The 18,091-nt window shown below is 37.3% G+C and overlaps 2 protein-coding genes across 4 annotated transcripts in view; one reads left to right on the forward strand and one right to left on the reverse strand.

The window, feature by feature from the left end:
• The window catches only part of CFAP61 (cilia and flagella associated protein 61), a 271,044-nt gene extending 269,946 nt beyond the window's left edge, over positions 1-1,098 (reverse strand). The window contains exon 1 of the mRNA XM_015597027.2: positions 991-1,098. The gene's annotated coding sequence lies outside the window, so the exon portion shown is untranslated. The remainder of the gene's footprint in view (positions 1-990) is intronic.
• Positions 1,097-17,861, forward strand: CRNKL1 (crooked neck pre-mRNA splicing factor 1). Of its 3 annotated transcripts, none has more exons than XM_006921550.3 (14): positions 1,097-1,252; positions 2,874-3,026; positions 4,035-4,126; positions 4,932-5,090; positions 5,536-5,702; positions 7,598-7,776; positions 8,921-9,091; positions 10,180-10,371; positions 11,084-11,143; positions 11,863-11,943; positions 12,680-12,919; positions 14,080-14,181; positions 14,630-14,878; positions 15,809-17,861. In XM_006921550.3, the coding sequence occupies exons 1-14, from the start codon at positions 1,202-1,204 to the stop codon at positions 15,974-15,976; spliced, it is 2,064 nt and encodes a 687-aa protein (XP_006921612.1). In that variant the 5' UTR covers positions 1,097-1,201; the 3' UTR covers positions 15,977-17,861. The 3 variants fall into 3 exon arrangements, with proteins under 3 accessions (XP_006921612.1, XP_024895807.1, XP_024895808.1); XM_025040039.1 differs by having other exon boundaries at positions 1,122-1,252; positions 14,119-14,181; XM_025040040.1 differs by lacking the exon at positions 11,084-11,143 and having other exon boundaries at positions 1,122-1,252.
• The last annotated feature ends 230 nt before the right edge of the window (positions 17,862-18,091 follow it).

The raw sequence follows: 18,091 nt of genomic DNA on the forward strand, positions 1-18,091 counted from the left end.
GACAAAAGGGAGAGGGAGGGATGAATAGGTGCAGCATAGAGGATTTTTAGAGTAGTAAAACTATTTTTTACCACATTCTGATGGTGGACACATGTCACTATATTTGTCAAACCCTACTGAATATACAGTACCAAGAGTGAACCCTAATGTAGATTATGGACTTTGTATGATAATGTGTCAATATAGGTTTATGGAATGTAATTAATGTTCCACTTTGGTGGGATATGTTGATAGTGGACAGGATGCGGGGAGGGGAAGAGAAAAGGGGAAAAGGGAATTCTCTACACCTTTCACTCTATTTTTCTGTGAACCTAAAACTGCTCTAAGAAATAGTCTTTGGTTGCTTTTTTTTTTTAAAATTCTCTTAAACCATTTGCTTGCACATAATTAATTTTTCTGTTTTTGAAGGCAGGTCAAGAATTATATCAGCTAATATTTACTGAGAGCTTTACATAGGTTTTCTCTTTAATCCAGGTGAAACAGATATTTTTATCCTCATCTTATAGTTAAAGACATTGAGTGCAAGAAAATTTATGTAATTAAGGCACATTCATAGAATTTAAACATCTATTTATATGACAAGAAGGCTGGCTGGTTTTATAGTAGTCTACTCATTCATTTTTATTTTTTATTATCTAGCTTAAAAATATCTTCAGTTATTTTTAATTACAAACCTCGGAGTTAATAATTTGGGCATGACTGTCCAGAAACTAAAGAGAGTGGACCTCCAAAACTACAAAGCCTAGAATGCAACACAGTGCGGGGCCACCTGGGAGCGCAACAGCTCGCCCATTGGCATGCTGGAAATAGTAGTTTTCTGGCCTGCCTCCCTTCCCCAGCCCCCAATCATCCGGATCGGAGCTTGGTTCCACGACTTGACTGATCCACCGGTCCGCACGCAGTCACCTCAATCCCGGAGACTGATCTGGGGATGCACCCCTGACTCCCTGGACTCTCACATCCCTTGCGGGGCAGGGCAGCTCTACCCACCTCACCCACAGCTCCGGACGCCGCGCTCCACACGGGAATCTAAGGAGGACGCGCAGCCAGGTTACCACAGAAACGGCGCTCTTTCGGTCACGGCGCGTGCTGGAGGTCAAAGGTCACGCAAGCCAGTTCCGCTTCCGGTTCCAGGATCCGGTTTGTTGTCAGAAAGTTTTGGGACGTTCACGAACCCTTTTTGAGGTCTTCTGCTGCAGCCATGGCGGCCTCCACCGCGGCCGGGAAGCAAAGAATTCCCAAAGTGGCTAAGGTAGGTGATAGCGAAAGGTCTTGTGGGAAGGAGCCTGGAAGATGGGCTCGCCCCAGTCTCGGTGGTACCCGGGACAGGAAAGCGTTGTCCGAGGAGCAGGCCCAGGGGAAGAGGGGAAGAATGAAGGGACAGGATAATCAGTGGTGGGGTGCAGGCTCTTGTCACCCCGGAGCACAGCCCGCGTCCGCGTTGGCCTTCGTTCTGGGGAGGTGTTTTTGCACGGGGGGAAATAGTGGGGTCCTTCAGCAGAAATAACTGAGACAGGCAGTGCGTTAGGCGTTGCAGAGCTGCACACATAAATGCGGGCGACGGACAGGACACAAATAAGACAAAGGTGTAAAATTACAACTTTGCCAAATGCTACTAAGGCAAAATAGAACGTTCAGTGGAAAATTGGGGTTGTGTGAGGATGTCTCCAGTGTAAACTTTGTTAAGGAAGTGACATTTACGCTGAAACTGGAAGGCCGAATCGGACTTAGCCCCGCTGAGTGAAAAGAATGAAGGTAGATGACAAGAGTTGTGTAGTGGCATAATTTAAGTTAATTAAACAATAAATTTTATATCGTCTGATAGTCCCATCGGTGGCCGATATTTACTAGTTTTTAATATGTAACAGTCTTTTTCCTAAGCGTTTATGGATCTTCTCCCTCCTTTCTTTTTCTCCAGCCCAGATGACTCTATTGAGCTTGTTTTTTATATGTCCATTTAGATGACTCCAGAGATAATGCATATAAAACACATAACACAGTGTCTGGTACTTAATGTTCATTAGATATGAGCTATCATCATTAGTATCGTTATTCCACATGTAACACTAAATAATTAATATTTCTTGTAATTCCATTCCATAAACTTATTGGGCAGCACTGGTCCAGTAGAAATATAATGTGAGCCACATATGTAAATTAAGTTTTGTCATAGCTACGTTAAAAAGTCAAAACGGGATGTTAATTTTAATTATATATTTTATTTAATAACCCACTGTTTTTGTCATTCCAACATGTAATCAATATAAAAAACTTAATTAGGTAATTTATTCTTTTTTTTATACTAAGTCTGCAAAATCCACTGTGTATTTTACACTTACAGCCCATCTCAGTTTATACTCACCACATGTGACTCATGGCCATCGTGTTGGACTTCACAGCTCTAACACCTCAGGAAGCTTATAGTCTAATGATGGGAACTTACCAAATATTGTCTTTGATTTGAAATGCCATGAAAAACCAAATGCAGTTATCAACCTGGGGCATTATCTATCTGGGACCTAAGTTGAAGAATTCTGTAAATTGAGGTTGTAAAGCTTGATAAGATACGGTATACATCTTGAAAAAACAGAACCTCTAATGGGAATTTTACGTAGGCAGCCTCAAATTTTTTTATGTTACTAATATAAAAGGGAAAATTTGCTATTTTTGCTACCTTTTCTCTATAGCCTTTTAATAGATATCATGGATAAGATAGAAAACACTTTTTCTATTTAGTTGCACAGAGAAATGGGAGCATGTCATAAAAAGAGGGTATTTTGTAATACATATAAAGTTCACATCCTAAAAGTGTTTGTTTCTTAAACCTTGTGTGAAGAGCATCTCCTAAAAATAGAAATATCTTGTCTTAAAAGGTAAAAAACAAAGCTCCAGCCGAGGTACAGATAACTGCTGAACAGCTCTTAAGAGAAGCTAAAGAAAGAGAACTTGAGCTACTTCCACCTCCACCTCAACAGAAGATCACAGATGAAGAAGAGTTAAATGATTACAAACTACGGAAAAGGAAGGTCAGTCAATGCAATGTCTTTCATTATATTGTTAAGAATTTATAGGCCAGAATTTGAAAAGTACCTCATCGGTTAGCGAGACTATAAGATGAAAAGAGATTAATGTTTCTAGCCACATAAACAATGTAACTTCTGGTTATCAGATAACTGCATTTTGCTGAACTTTATGAACTATGTCATGAGTTGTCTGTTTTAGAGTATAAAGAAATTAAGTCCACCAGAGACACAATTTTTGGTGCTGAATCAAAGGTTGGTGGAAGTTTCACAGGCAGAACAACTGACAGCTGAAACAGGGCTGGTCTTAGTGGGACTGAGGTCTGTGCTTCTGTCTGTACCACCCTCTGTGTTAAGAGTCAAGATAAGAGAAAGAGCCCTGAGAAGATTGGGGATCTGATTTGACCTTCTCACCCAAGAATGTGGGATTATTTTAAACCAGGGATCCCCAACCCCCAGGCCGCGGACCTATATAGGTCCGTGGCCTGTTAGGAACCGGGCTACATACCAGGAGGTGAGTGGCGGGCTAGCAAGCAAAGCTTCATCTGTATTTGCAGCCTCTCCCTAGCACTAGCATCACAGCCTCAGCTCCACCTCAGATCATCAGGCATTAGATTCTTATAGGAACACCAGTCCCTGGTGCCAAAAAGGTTTTAAACCACTGTTTTAAACCACTAATCCTGATGTATCTACTTATTAGTTATCTTTAATGAATTATGGATGAAATTCTGAGACATTAACGAAAAGACTTAGTCAAAAACGTTTTCTTGTTAGGAACAAATAGAGTATATTATAGTATCAGTTAGTGGTTGTGGGAAATAAGGGAATATCAACAATTGAAACACCTGTGATTGTAATCTTCTGTAGTGGGTTTATTATTTCTCAAGGATTATAGGATGTAATTTTTTAAAACAAGAACAAAATTAGTAACCTTTTTTGTGCAAGGATTAATAGACAAAAGGTGATGTAATTTTTATTTTCTCTTTAATTTTACCCTTTTTTGACTGCTGCCAGACTTTTGAAGATAATATAAGAAAAAACAGGACTGTGATTAGTAACTGGATAAAATATGCACAATGGGAAGAGAGTCTAAAGGAGATTCAAAGGTAAAATTGCTGAGCATGTAATTTTGTACATAAAAATGTAATGAGTTAACAGATACAAAAGAAATAGAAGAAGTTAAAGCACAAGTAAAAGATTGTGTCTCCCGCGGTAATTTTCAAACTTTGTTCCATGGAACCCTAGGGTTCCTTTGAGGGGCTTCAGGAGCACTGTTACAGGCTAGTTCTTGGGGGAGCAGAAGAGGAGACTGCAGGTGGATCTCAACCACCAGCACACACTCTAATGCTAGAAAAGTACAGTTTCAACTGACATTGATATTTTTAAGAATAATTGTTCCTCTGCAAACCAGTGACTAACAAGATTAAAATCACAACTTGGCCATTCCTATTGTCCAGCCTTTCCGAACTTTTCCAGCATACCCCTTGCCCCCATTGTGCTGCATACCTACCACTCCATGAATACATCATGTCTCCTCACTGTGACACTTAGCTGTTTTCTCTGTCTGGAATGACCATCCTTCTCCACCCAACTTAGCCTCTGAGACTTTCCTCAATTCTGGAGTTACCTGTTGCTTAACCTTTTCCATCAGATATTTTTCTTTCCATTTGCTTCCTGTACAGATCTTGACTATAACGTTCATCACATTGCATTATAATTTCATGCATGTCTACCTTCCTCTAAGTCTTTGTAAGGTTCCTGAGAACGTCATATTTTTTCACCTTTTTATGTCCAGCACCTGACTCATGGTGGACACTTGATAAAATAGCAGGGTACTACAGATAGTTTGAAATAGTTTCTACATGTGTTACATGTACTGTTCTTGATGCCCTCCAACTCTTGCTTCTTAAGGGCTAGATCCATATATGAACGTGCTTTAGATGTGGACTACCGAAATATTACGCTCTGGCTGAAATATGCAGAAATGGAAATGAAGAATCGCCAGGTCAACCATGCCCGAAATATCTGGGACCGGGCCATAACAACTCTGCCTCGAGTCAACCAGTTCTGGTAAGTTTATGATCTAATGAAATGGCTTTTTATACAGTAGGAAAGTTCCATATTTAGGTATTTATTTCATTTACATAGTTGTGACCATATATACAAATTTAACTTTGCATATATTATTGTGCAAAAACACTTTTTAATGTCCTATAGTATTAAAGTCATAATCAGTGTATAACAGCTGTGAAATCAAAATTTCGATTGCATTCTTTTATACATAAGAAACTTCTTGTCAAACTAAGCAGTTTTTAAAACAAATATATTTTTTTCTAATGCTTCATCCTTTTCAAATTTCTGTTTTAATAAGAAAACGTGTTTGATTTAACCTTCAGGGATGATAAAGTCTTAAACTTTCACATTTAATAAAGTTAGAACCAGAAATTGCCAAAAAACATTTTTTTCCCTGAGTCATTTTGACCATGACACATATTGTCGGATGATTTTGTTAAAGGTACAAGTACACGTACATGGAAGAGATGCTGGGGAACATTGCTGGTGCTCGGCAGGTGTTTGAACGCTGGATGGAATGGCAGCCTGAGGAGCAAGCCTGGCACTCCTATATCAACTTCGAGCTGCGATACAAAGAGGTCGATCGGGCCCGCACCATTTACGAACGATATATCCTTTGGACAAGGTCTGAATGGCGCCACTATTGCCTGAGTGCTGCTCGTCCCGTGGTGGTGTAGTTAAGACACAGTTATTCCTGTTGGCCTAGAAATCAAGAATGCAAATTTCATTTGCTATATAAGCTACATGTATATTTTCTAAGGACACAGGTTGGGTCAGGAAAAAAGTTTGTGGTCTCCATAATTGTTTGAGTATTTTCCAGTGAAACTTTGCATTTGTACTAATGCTGTGGTTCCTTGTGGAAAATAACACACTAAGTCCCTGGCTGCTATAACCAGTTCTATTTTTTTATGATGTAAGTTGGTCATTAGCAACATTACTGGAATCCATCGAAAGATTTACTATTTTTTAGCCATGTAACCCCAATTAGTCAGTTAATTCCTTTGAGCGTTGGTGTCCTCATCTTTAAAATGAGTAAAGATTCCTACTATGGGCTGGTTATGAAGATTAGATGATAACATGTAAAAGCACTTTTAGCAACTGATAGTCCTCATTATTCATTGTTTCCATGTTTGTGAATTCTGCTTGTTCAAATTTATTGTAACCCTAAAATCAATATTTGTGGCACTTTCACAATCATTTGCAAACAAGTACAGAGTGATGAAAAAGTTGAGTTACCTTAGGCATATGATCCCAGCTAAGGTGATAATCCTTCTTGTCTCTGCTCTCATACAGAGATTATCAGAGGATGGAGGTGGGACGGGGCAGTGCGGTATAGTGCAAGAAGCTCTGGCTCTGGTGCTAATTGAGCAGGTTTGAATTCCTTCTCTGGCTCCAGTTAGTGGGCAGCCTCTGGCATGTCACTTAACACTTCTGAACCTTTTTTCTCTTATAAAATAACAAAAATAAAATCTAAGGGTTAGCTTTTTGGATTTAAGGTTATAACCTATATGTGATATTTATATACATACATTTTTCCCCTAGGAGCAGTGATTTGGTGTTCACTAAGTAGTCATAGAACATAACTATCACGAATAATGAGAATCCACTTTATTATGCAATTTTAAGATCTTGATTACCTCTTCTGATTTTAATATTGTTACATTAACAAAAGCTTTTATAGCACTTGCTATGTGGCAGGCATTGTTCTAAGCACTTTACAGATATTGTCATTTAATCCTTATGACAACCGTGTGATATAGGAACTACTCCATTCTACAAATGAGGAAACTGAGGTGTGAGAGATTAAGTAACTTGACCAGGGTTTCTCAAGTAATGATGGAGAAACCAGCAGCAGTTTCAGAGCCAATGCTCTTCACATCGTTGCCATATTTGAATGTATCACTACTTTGGAAATTAATGATTTCCTCAAGGAAGATAGATTAAAAATAGGTTTATCCTATTCAGAAGTAAAGTGGTAATTCAGAACTTTCTCCTTTGGCTCTAGTTAGCAGTTTTCTTCTTTGTAACTTGTTTTTTCATAATCATTAATTCAAATACTAATATTGAGCATATAATATAATAAGTGCCATGTATCGAACATGTTCTTTTGGCCAGAAACTACTAAGAGCTTTACATAACATTTTCTCATGTAAAGGCATTAATCATCCAGTGAGGTCAGTATTATTTTTCTCTGTTTACAGATGATAAAACTTGTCTAAACAAGTTAAATGACTTGTCCAGATCACATGGCTAATAACCAAGGTTCAGCTTTTTTATGGCTCCAGACTCCTATTTGCACCACTACTAAAATATTGAATAAGCACTGGAAGAAGACAGAGATGAACAAGACCCAGCTCCCTCACAGAGATGACAGTTTAGTGGTTTTCTGCCTTGTACATGATTTATCAACCCCATCGTCATAGCTTGCATTTTGGGGTTTTGGTGGTTTTGTTTTTTGTTTAAGCCACATTGTCTTGCCTGGTATTTCTTTAATTCCCCTGCACTTGTACTTGTGCACCCTGATGTTAAGAATTGGATCAAGTATGCCCGCTTTGAAGAAAAACATGGTTATTTTGCCCACGCACGGAAAGTGTATGAGAGAGCTGTGGAATTCTTTGGAGACGAACATATGGATGAACACCTTTATGTTGCCTTTGCCAAATTTGAAGAAAATCAGAAAGAAGTAAGTAAACTTAATTACATTGCAGAACAGCTTAGAAAAGATTACTTCTTGTGCACATCAAGTTCATTTCCATTCTCTTATTGTTGGAGAAAATGATTTCAAAATACAAAACTTGATTTCTCAAAGAAAACAGCATATATTTGTGGCTAAGCTGAATGTTGGGAGCTGAGTGATTATATATTGTATTATAACTCTTAATTTTGTTGTGCTTTGCTTGAAAATTAAGCCTTTAAATCTGGACTGAGAATATTGTCTATAAACTGAGAGTTAGTCTCTTGGTATCTTCATTAAAGGGCTTTACAGGTGATAAACCTCGAAACAAAAAGCCTGAAGCCCTCACAACCAAAAATAGAATTTGAAATGAAAACAGATTTTCCCACCAATAAGTCATTTCTACTATAGTATACATGGAAAATAATCCTTTAAAGTAGTTTAAATAATGCAAAATTGAGAGAGGCAGACTGAAGTCTGAATGCAAGGTCTTGTACAAGTCACAGTACGGAATTCAGATTCTATTCTAAGGGCAGTGGGAAGTATTGAAGGGTTTTAGCAAGAAAGTGGTAGAATATAATTTATATTGTCAGTAGAACCTCTAGCTAATTTATGGAGAGTATATTGAGGGGAGGATGGCAAAAGTAGAAGAGAGGAGACTTTTGAAATGGTCTAGGGAAGAAATGGAAATAGGTTGACGGGATTGGGGAGATGTGAAGGCTACATTAAAAGGGTAGAAATGGCAGTGCTTGAAAAACCAGTGAACTTGGGGAATGAGGAAAGGAAAAGAGTCAAGGGCTCCTGGGGATTTTAGCTTGAGCCAGTGTGTGACAGTAGGTGTTAGTTATCAAGATTGGGAAGACTTGAGAAAGTCTCGGGTTTATGGAGAAAAACAGGAGTTCCATTTTGGTCTGAGATACACAGACGATATTAAATTGGTAGTGTTAAGTAGATAGTATTTAATGTTGAGCTCAAAGCAGAATGTCAGTCGATCCTGACTGAAATACTTCAACAAAGAGAAGAAGAAACTCATTTTGGACATTTTGAGGCCTCAAAATCTAACAAGTAATGTTTTATGTCTTAATTACTTTGCTAGTAATGACTAGAATGAGAATGTGGTGTTAAGGCAGATAATCATCTTGTCTGCTTTTAGTTTGAAAGGGTACGAGTGATCTACAAGTATGCCCTGGATAGAATTTCAAAACAAGAGGCCCAAGAGCTCTTTAAAAATTATACCATCTTTGAAAAGAAGTTTGGTGATAGGCGAGGTATTGAAGACATCATCGTGAGCAAACGGAGATTCCAGTATGAAGAAGAAGTGAAGGTGAGTGCTGGTGTAGATGCTTAACTCTGCCAGCTAATACTGGCTACAATAAAATCAGCAAGTTAGGGCTACCGATAATTACGCTCTTGATGATATGTCTGCAATAATGGGAGCTGTTCCAGATGGGTTGGAATAAATGAGGCTGATAGAAAAGGCAAACAAACAACGCTCGGATTTTTTCTGCCACTCACATGTCAAAAGTTACTTTTACTGCTGGTTGTGTGCTATAGAATTTGATCAGAATAAATCTAGAGTCCATATGAGCTTATTTTTGAAAATTAGAAGAGTCTGATCCAAAAAAACAGTTTCTGAACATTACTTTTTAGCTTAACTGCTTGAATTAAAGATGTAGATATAGTTCTATTCTCATTTGTTTATCTGTGTAGTATACTGTTTTGTGAATTCAAAGATAGTAGCATTTTCAAGGTATTTCTAAACAATGGACTAAGTCTGTTATAAAATTATGTCAGCAAGGTATGTTCAAGATAAATTACTATTAATTAAAAAGTCAGGATTCACAATTGTGAGTATGGTATAATTCTATTGTAATTTTAAATCTAGATGTGATGGTATGTAGTCAAATCATTGTGCACCGTTCTTTATAGCGTGGTGAAATCTCAGCTCATCTCCTTCTGTCCCACCTGGGACATGAGTAATCCATTTGTCCAGCATCTTAGTAGCCATCTTGGTTATTGGATCGACTATCCCAGTATCACAGTGCTTGTGTTCAAGCAACCCATATTTTGCTTAATAATTGCTCCAGAGCACAGAGTAGGTTAAATTTTATCAAAGGTATGTTTGTATAAGAAAGAATATAGTATGTATAGGGCTGAGTACTATCCACAATTTCAGGCATCCACTAAGGGTCTTGGAACATATCCTGCAGATAAGGGGATACCACTGTATTCTTAATTCTATTTTATTCATAAAATCTCAGGAATGGTATTTTTAAAATGAGATAATGTGAAATCTAGAAAAAAAGTTGCTAAAATATAGAAAGTCAGCCTGGTGCCTTCTTTTAGCTCACATAGTCCAGCAAGTGTAGCTGTCCATTTCGTTTTAATTTATTAAATTTATTGTCATTCTAGGCTAATCCACACAATTATGATGCATGGTTTGATTACTTGCGCTTGGTGGAAAGTGATGCAGAAGCAGAAACTGTACGAGAAGTCTATGAAAGAGCTATTGCCAATGTCCCACCCATTCAAGAGAAGAGGCATTGGAAGCGCTACATCTATCTTTGGGTCAACTATGCACTCTATGAAGAACTGGAGGCAAAGGTAAAAAATGTAATTATGTGTCCACTATTAATGGTTTCCTCACCCTGTGCTTAAAGCTCACTGTGCTGTCCTGGGTAGTAGCCGATATTTACAATCCTTGAAATTTACTTTTAGATTCTTATAAGGCTCTATTCAGCCATATAGCTATATATTCTCTCTGTAATATTTTAAATTCTGTACCTGTTGTATACCAGGTGAGGTGTTTTTTGTTTGTAGTATTTTGTTTTTTAAACCTGGAGACACAAGATAATCATTTGGAACTTGAAAGAAAACGATGAACCACTCCTTAGTTTAAATATACATAGTTTCCTGGGTTTCTCATAAATAGGGATCACGAATAGATTAGTAAAGCTCAAGTGGGATTTTCAGAAATTGGTCATGTATAAGTTAACAGAAAAAAATTAACTTTCTGCTGTTGAACTGAGACCGTAAAACATCTTTCTTTCTGCTGTCAGGCAAAAAGCTTTTCTACAGAGAAGCTCTCAGAGTTTGATGACTATATTGTTGGTGATTCTTAAACCAAAGTTTGATGGCCAAAGGTAGTTTACACTTTTGATCATAAATAGAATCAGGGTTTTAAAATAGCAACTTGTGAAAACATACTCAGTGTTGGTGTACATTTTTTTACTAGTATTAGTAAAATTAATAACTAGTAAAATTAGTATTAGCAACAGACTTTAATATTTTATGAAAATTTCTTATCCTAATACAGGATCCTGAGAGGACAAGACAGGTATATCAAGCCTCTTTGGAACTAATTCCTCATAAAAAGGTACATTTGCTCTAAGTGTTCAGCTACAAACATCAAAATCTTGCTTCTGTTACTTGTAAAATAATTCAGTGAAATAATATTTATTGATTGACTATATCCCTGTACTAGGCACTATGGAAAACAAATAAGAACAAGATAGGCTCTTTACCTCTGAAAATAGCTTACAGTCTAGTTGAGAGGATAGCCTGTGACAAATGAGTAATACAGATAATAACATAGAAATTCAGAGGATAGGTAATTGGAATACACTGAGTGAAAAGCTATTCCACTGTGAGGAAGACACACATCCAGGGAGTACACAGCACATGCAGGAAACAATGAATAGGTGTTTGTTGGTAGCTGAGTGGATGTATGCTTGCATGGGTGAACATGAATGTGCTCTGGAAGTGGCTGAGACATTATCTGTCATATTTCCCAACACATGAAACTAAGAGAGATGTTAACCCAGCTACCTTCCAGAATAGAGGTAGCATGTTCTGCCAGCTCACAAGCATATCCACAAAAAGCAGATTCTATGTAAAGGCTGCTGGGCCATGCAGTACTACACAGTATCTAGGTTACTGTTTTTGGGTAACTTTTGTAAATAAATATCATCTTTGCTTATAAATAAGAAAATACATTTGTCTTAACTGAAGTTTTAGGGAAATCTAATTTAACTTAATTCAATTTAATTTAAATGAGTCTCTTAAGCTAGATGTTGTTGTGCTTTTGTTTTCTAGTTCACATTTGCCAAAATGTGGTTACTATATGCACAATTTGAAATAAGACAGAAAAATTTACCATTTGCCAGAAGAGCTTTGGTAAGTAAAGAAAGATCAATATGCATCATTAAATTCTATGAGAAGGAAATTAAAGTCTTAGTGCTTAGAAGTTATATAATTCCTACTAAGAAAGCAACAGATGTATTATGCCTTTAAAATCTGAGACGTTAGAAAACACATGGCCTTTAAAAAAAGATTAGATGATAATGCTTAAATTATTCTATTTCAACATTGGAAACCTTATAGCTAGCTACCAGTTACCAGATCTTTTCTCAGACTAGAAAGATCTGATCTTTAGTCTGATCCTGTGCAAAAAATTTTTGGTGTATTAAATGCACCTCCATCTTAACAGATCCTATTAACAGTTAATAGGATCAAATACTGTGTTTAAATGCAGTTGTCCTTTGGATAAACTACTCTCACTCTGGCTGTGGGCAGCAAAGCAGGGTTCCTTCTTTGATTACCTTTTAATTTATGGTAGATTTTATATATCCAACATCTATATTCCTTAGGAGACCCTGAGAAACTAAGTAAAATCCAAAATAGTTGTCCAAACAATTCTGGAACACTGTGTCTTGCTGAACAGGCACCAATGGGCACAGGCCCTCTTGACAGCTGACTGAATTAGACGGTTTCCTTTGGCCTTTTGTCAAGAACCATGTTGACTCTCTAAGTCTTTTGTTCAGCAGAGAACAGCTTCCAGGAAGGTCAACGATGTCTGTGCACAAGTTAAACTCACTAAGGTATCACAGCAGCTGGACATTTTCTTTTTCAGGGAACTTCCATAGGCAAATGTCCAAAAAACAAGTTATTTAAAGGTTACATAGAATTGGAGTTACAGCTTCGAGAATTTGACAGATGCCGGAAGCTTTATGAAAAGTTCCTGGAATTTGGACCTGAAAATTGTACCTCTTGGATTAAATTTGCAGAATTAGAGACAATCCTTGGTGATATTGAGAGAGCACGGGCAATCTACGAGTTAGCCATCAGCCAGCCACGCTTAGACATGCCAGAGGTGAGGCTCTTGAGTTGAATATAATTTTGTTTTAGACACTTCTCTAATATTACTTTAGATGACCACCTAAATATGTGTGCATTTTATACCATAAAGAATATCTAACAAATTTCCAGTTTTTTCAACTCAGATTAAGGTTTTTCTGTTTTAGAGATAGAAAAGAAGGGGAAGCAGTCCTCTAGTTGGATACCAGAGCACAGCAAAGCCTCATGACACCAGGCTGAATTGGGACATAGTGGGTGGCTTACTGGCTCTCTTCCTCGCTTTCTCAAACAGGAGGCTAAAGGGGATGAGATAATCAAGAAAATAGGCAGTAGGCAACACCATCTGGAGAATAAGAGAAGTGGAGATTGAGATTGCACATCCCTGCATTCTCCTGGCGGTTTTGTCTGGATTGAACTAGCAAAAAGGGCTCTAAGTAAACCAGGATGTTCCTGGAATTGCTACTCTCACTGGCCTCCATCAAGACTTAAAATCATCTCTTCAGTATTTGAGCCAGAACGTGGCGCCAAACCACATCTTGGACTAGTTTGAATCTCACAGGACCCACTGAACACATTCAACCATTCTGTTTATCTTGCACTAATATGACCCTGTATTTAAGGGCTCACTGATTGCATTAGGGCAGGGCTTTTTGTATTACTAGTTCCATCAGTTGGCCTCAGCTTCTCTACAGAGTGCCAGCTCCCAGGAGTCCAGGCCATATCTTGGTCATCCTTGTGCTCTGACAGGCTGTATCTAGCAGGTATGCAGCTGTCACTGAATGCTTGAACTCAAACATATCAAGAATTTACACTGGAGGTAAAAGCAGTATATACTGGCCAATCTAGGCCTGTTTTCTCCCACAGGTTCAGTGGTATGTGGCATGGTCATGACTGCCTGGGAGACTTGGCAAGTTTCTCAGCTCTTCATGATAAGTCCAGCATTTGAAAAACTCCAAAATTGAATCCAAGGCCTTTTTGCTTATATTATAGAATTTTAACCAAGTTTTGGCCAGCTTGTATATGCTAGTGTTTTTTATCACATGCCATCTGTTCTTTAATTCTTCATAAAAGGCCTAGGTTCCTATATGTCCTAGGTTAGAATGGTAGTTAAGCTGTGCTTTGGGTAGGGGCATGTTACTTTTTAAATGTCAAGGCTGACCTATTAAGTTTTCTTAGGTGCTTTGGAAATCATATATTGATTTTGAAATTGAGCAGGAAGAAACTGAAAGAACACGAAATCTTTACCGACGATTGCTTCAACGGACACAACATGTCAAGGTATCCTGTGCTTTATAGATTATCTTTGATTTTGCTTGCATCAGCAATCCTTAAGAAATACTGTATTTCTGTATTTTAAGTGTTTTTTAAAAATATATATTTATTTTAAATGATTCCCTGGCTTTTAAAGAGAACTTATGAGTCTCAGAGGACTTTGGAATATTAAGCTTATACCAGATCAGTATGTGTACTTTTGTAAATAACCAGTTATATCACAGAGTTGAATAAAACGTTAAGCTCTTCTTGTGACTTTAAGACTATTTTAGACACCTAATTGGATATAGAAGCAGACTATTTCAACATTAATAAATTGAAGTATATAGTCAATATTCTTTGGAATATAGAAATGAGAGCATTACTATATTCAGATGTTATTAACAAGAAAGTGTTATCATTACATTATTATCTTCCAGTGACATGGTTAATTTGGTTCTGTAATTTTTTTAAGGTATGGATTAGTTTTGCTCAGTTTGAGTTGTCTTCAGGGAAAGAAGGAAGTTTGGCTAAATGCAGACAGATTTATGAAGAGGCTAACAAAACCATGCGAAACTGTGAAGAAAAGGAAGAAAGACTTATGCTGCTGGAATCTTGGCGAAGCTTTGAAGATGAATTTGGAACTGCATCAGATAAGGAGAGAGTAGACAAACTCATGCCAGAGAAAGTCAAAAAGAGAAGAAAGGTTCAGACTGATGATGGGGTAAGAACTGATCCCTGTAGCATGTCAAATGAGCAGAAATGCATCAGATTTTGAATTTTACACTTGTAAGTGGCATATATACAATCTGAGAATGAGAGCAGATAGCCTGGTGTAAGAGATAGTTGCAGTTTGGCTATTGTGGAAACATAATAAAGAGTGTATTGTCTACCCAGGGTAGAGAATGAGAGAGGGTTGGCAGAGACTTCTCGGTCGATTCTGTGAACTATATGAAGTGTGGTATTTTCGAAGCAGCATGCAGGAAGTCAGGATGGAGGGAAATGAAGATCAGCATTTAGATAGGAGCAAATCCAGAGGTGGCTTTGTAGGCTATAAGGCTCTTCTGTACAAAATGGTATGACCCAGTCGTTGGCATCTCCTGCAGGACTTGAGGGGCTTAGATTGGAGGAGGAACTGTCAAGACACTTGTCAGCAAAGCAAGTGGTGGTGGAAGCTGGAACTAGAGTGATCTTTAGGAAGTGAAATCAGTGACCCACTGGAGGTGGGGATATTAGGGCAGGGATTCAGAATAATTATGCACAGACATGTGGCTTTCACTACTGGGTAAATATTAACTAAATCTTTAAAATGTTTAAATCTTAAACAGACTGCAGGATGGAGTTGGAGACACAGAATATCTTCTTGGTTGACTGTAGAGAAGCTGTGCTTAGATTTTTAGAATTTTTCCCACCAGATTTTTAGCTCTCACTGAGCTACACTTGCATCAATGCCAATCCAACAGCTACTTATTTTCTCCCACCCAGTGTTCAAGGCCCAGCCCTTGTTCTTTCTGTACTAAACTTTGATGTTGTTTTGTAAAGTACACTGAATCCAAACTCTGGGTTTCCCAATGAAAATTCTCCACTTTAAAGTAACTAAAGTGTATTTCAGCCACATGTTAGCTTATCTTTTAACTGTTTTACTTTTCTGTAGTCTGATGCAGGCTGGGAAGAATACTATGACTACATCTTTCCGGAAGATGCTGCCAACCAACCCAATCTCAAGCTCTTGGCCATGGCCAAACTTTGGAAGAAACAGCAACAGGAAAAGGAGGTTGCCGAACAAGACCTAGATAAGGACGTTGATGAGAATGAATCTTGATTTTCTTATTCATATTGATATTATTTTTATAAATTAATAGTTTGGAACTCTTGTGACTCCTGTAAGTTTTTGTATATTTCACCAGTGATGAATTGATTGGAATCTTTGGCAGCTACTTTTAAAATTCTTTATAAAATGTTCTTGGGCTGGTTGAAGGCAGAGGGATTGCAAGTAATTTTAATTGCCAGATTTGAGTCCAAACATTTTTTTGTCCACATAATGCATTAGGAAATCTAATTAAGGTAATATTTAGCATCTATTTTAGATGGAACTGCAGGCTTTTAAAAGAATCTTTCTAGACGTTTTCAAATTACATTCTATAGTAACTTTTAAGATAGTTTTCTCATGCTTTTCTTCTTCATAAAGATATTTTATGCATTCATCTGAATCCTGCAACTTTTTCATGTCTTCAGAGTCACACTGACTTGAGTTCTGTTCCCAGCTCTGCCACTTAGTGATATGTAACTTAACCTTTATTTTCAGTTTCTTCACTCATAAAATGGGCTAATGCTTTGCCAACCCATTTCAAACATTAAATTAAAAAAGACTATACCTGATGCATAGTAAGTGCTCAATAAAATAGTCACTTTGTTAAATATGTTCATTCCTAACAGAATTGAATGTGTTTGGGTTAATTTAACTTCTGAAGTCCTTGCTTTCTGAATAGTGGCCTTTATACCAAGTGTTTTCCAAAACATTGGTTGGAAAATAATTTATAGTTGCTGTTACTTCTGAATAAGGTCTTTTTTACCAAGCAAATTTTAGTCAAATTTCATTTTTGTCCTAATCAGTTTCCCAGACTGGTTGACCTCTGTACTGGCTTACTATGTGCTGTGAGAAACAATGTCCCATACTGAAATAAATTTAGGAAACTCTAGATTAAGCGTTAACCCTGGTTAGTCAAATCTCTTTATAGGCTTCTCAGAGCTTTTGATATGCTACTATATATATGAATTACCAGTAACAGTGTTGGCATGTTTCCCAAACTTGACCTGGGAGTCATTTCTACCTAGAGTACCAATAAATATCTCCCAGTGTGCTACAGTAGAAAATGTCTACTTGTGACATCTGACACATTAAGCTTACCCTTGCTTAAGGTGCAATACATCAAAGGTAACTTTATGCTTAATAGTGAAGCTTAAATAGTACAAGTAACATTTGCTGATACACTGCTCACATTCTCAAAACAAAAAATACTTAACTGATCTGAGAGATTGTTTCCTTTAACCTGGCCTGTATTTCTTAAGCATATCTTTTCTTGCTCTGTTCACTGCCCAAACTATTGGACTAGAGCTCTGTATCTACAAGACTGTTTTTCACCTATAAGGACAATTAGCAAATTTATGATCTGCAAATTTAGTTGGGTAAATTTACTACTAAATTTGTAAATGTATTATTCACCCAAGGGGTATAAAATTTAGTCAATATGTTACTAAATTGTATCTTGAAAATAAGATAGTTTTTGAGGACAGAATAAAATAGGACTGTTAAGATAAAATGCAAACCTGTTTTCAGCCTCCCTGGTTTAGTCATTGGACCAGTTTGAGCTGCAGAGGTATCAGGTTCTGACTATTGAGTACTTGAGGTCTGGCTAGTGAGGAGGAACATTTGAGATTTTAGTATCTTTTGGAAAAGTGTGCAGAATCAAGAGGTGAGATGAAAATATGTCAAAATGCTAGCATCAATGACTAATCATAGAGTCTTGCAAAAATTCTGTTGCATGTATGCATAAGAAAAAAAATCAGTGATCATGTTTTCAGTGTAATCTAACACTTTCTGGAAAGTGCCAGTATGAAATGCATGAAGGAAAACGTTACTCTCTTTTGGAAGAAGATAAATTCCACCAAAATGAGTCCTTTCTAAAGTAAAAGCTTTTTAATAATCATTTTTGTGGGTTTTTGTTTAGCTGCTTTTATTCAGCTGAATATTTTCAAATATTACAGGTGGTGAAAACTACATATGAAAATACATGGTTGGCCTATGTTCTAATTACATGGCTTTTCTTTAGGAACTAGGTTCTTTTTTCCCTTTAAATAGACCTCAACATCTTTTTATATTCTGAAAGTCAGGATTTAAGCAAAGTGTTGTAACATAAGACAGGATCCAGGACTATCA

This window comes from Pteropus alecto, unplaced genomic scaffold (genome assembly GCF_000325575.1).
Source record: "Pteropus alecto unplaced genomic scaffold, ASM32557v1 scaffold45, whole genome shotgun sequence".
Classification (NCBI taxonomy): Eukaryota; Metazoa; Chordata; class Mammalia; order Chiroptera; family Pteropodidae; genus Pteropus; species Pteropus alecto.

Bases quoted from the DNA above. Each gene is read 5' to 3' on its own strand.
- CRNKL1 (XM_006921550.3), top strand. From the start codon at position 1,202: ATGGCGGCCTCCACCGCGGCCGGGAAGCAAAGAATTCCCAAAGTGGCT. The intron at 12,920-14,079 runs GTGAGGCTCTTG...AAGTTTTCTTAG, and splicing joins CACGCTTAGACATGCCAGAG to GTGCTTTGGAAATCATATAT. The intron at 14,879-15,808 runs GTAAGAACTGAT...ACTTTTCTGTAG, and splicing joins AGGTTCAGACTGATGATGGG to TCTGATGCAGGCTGGGAAGA.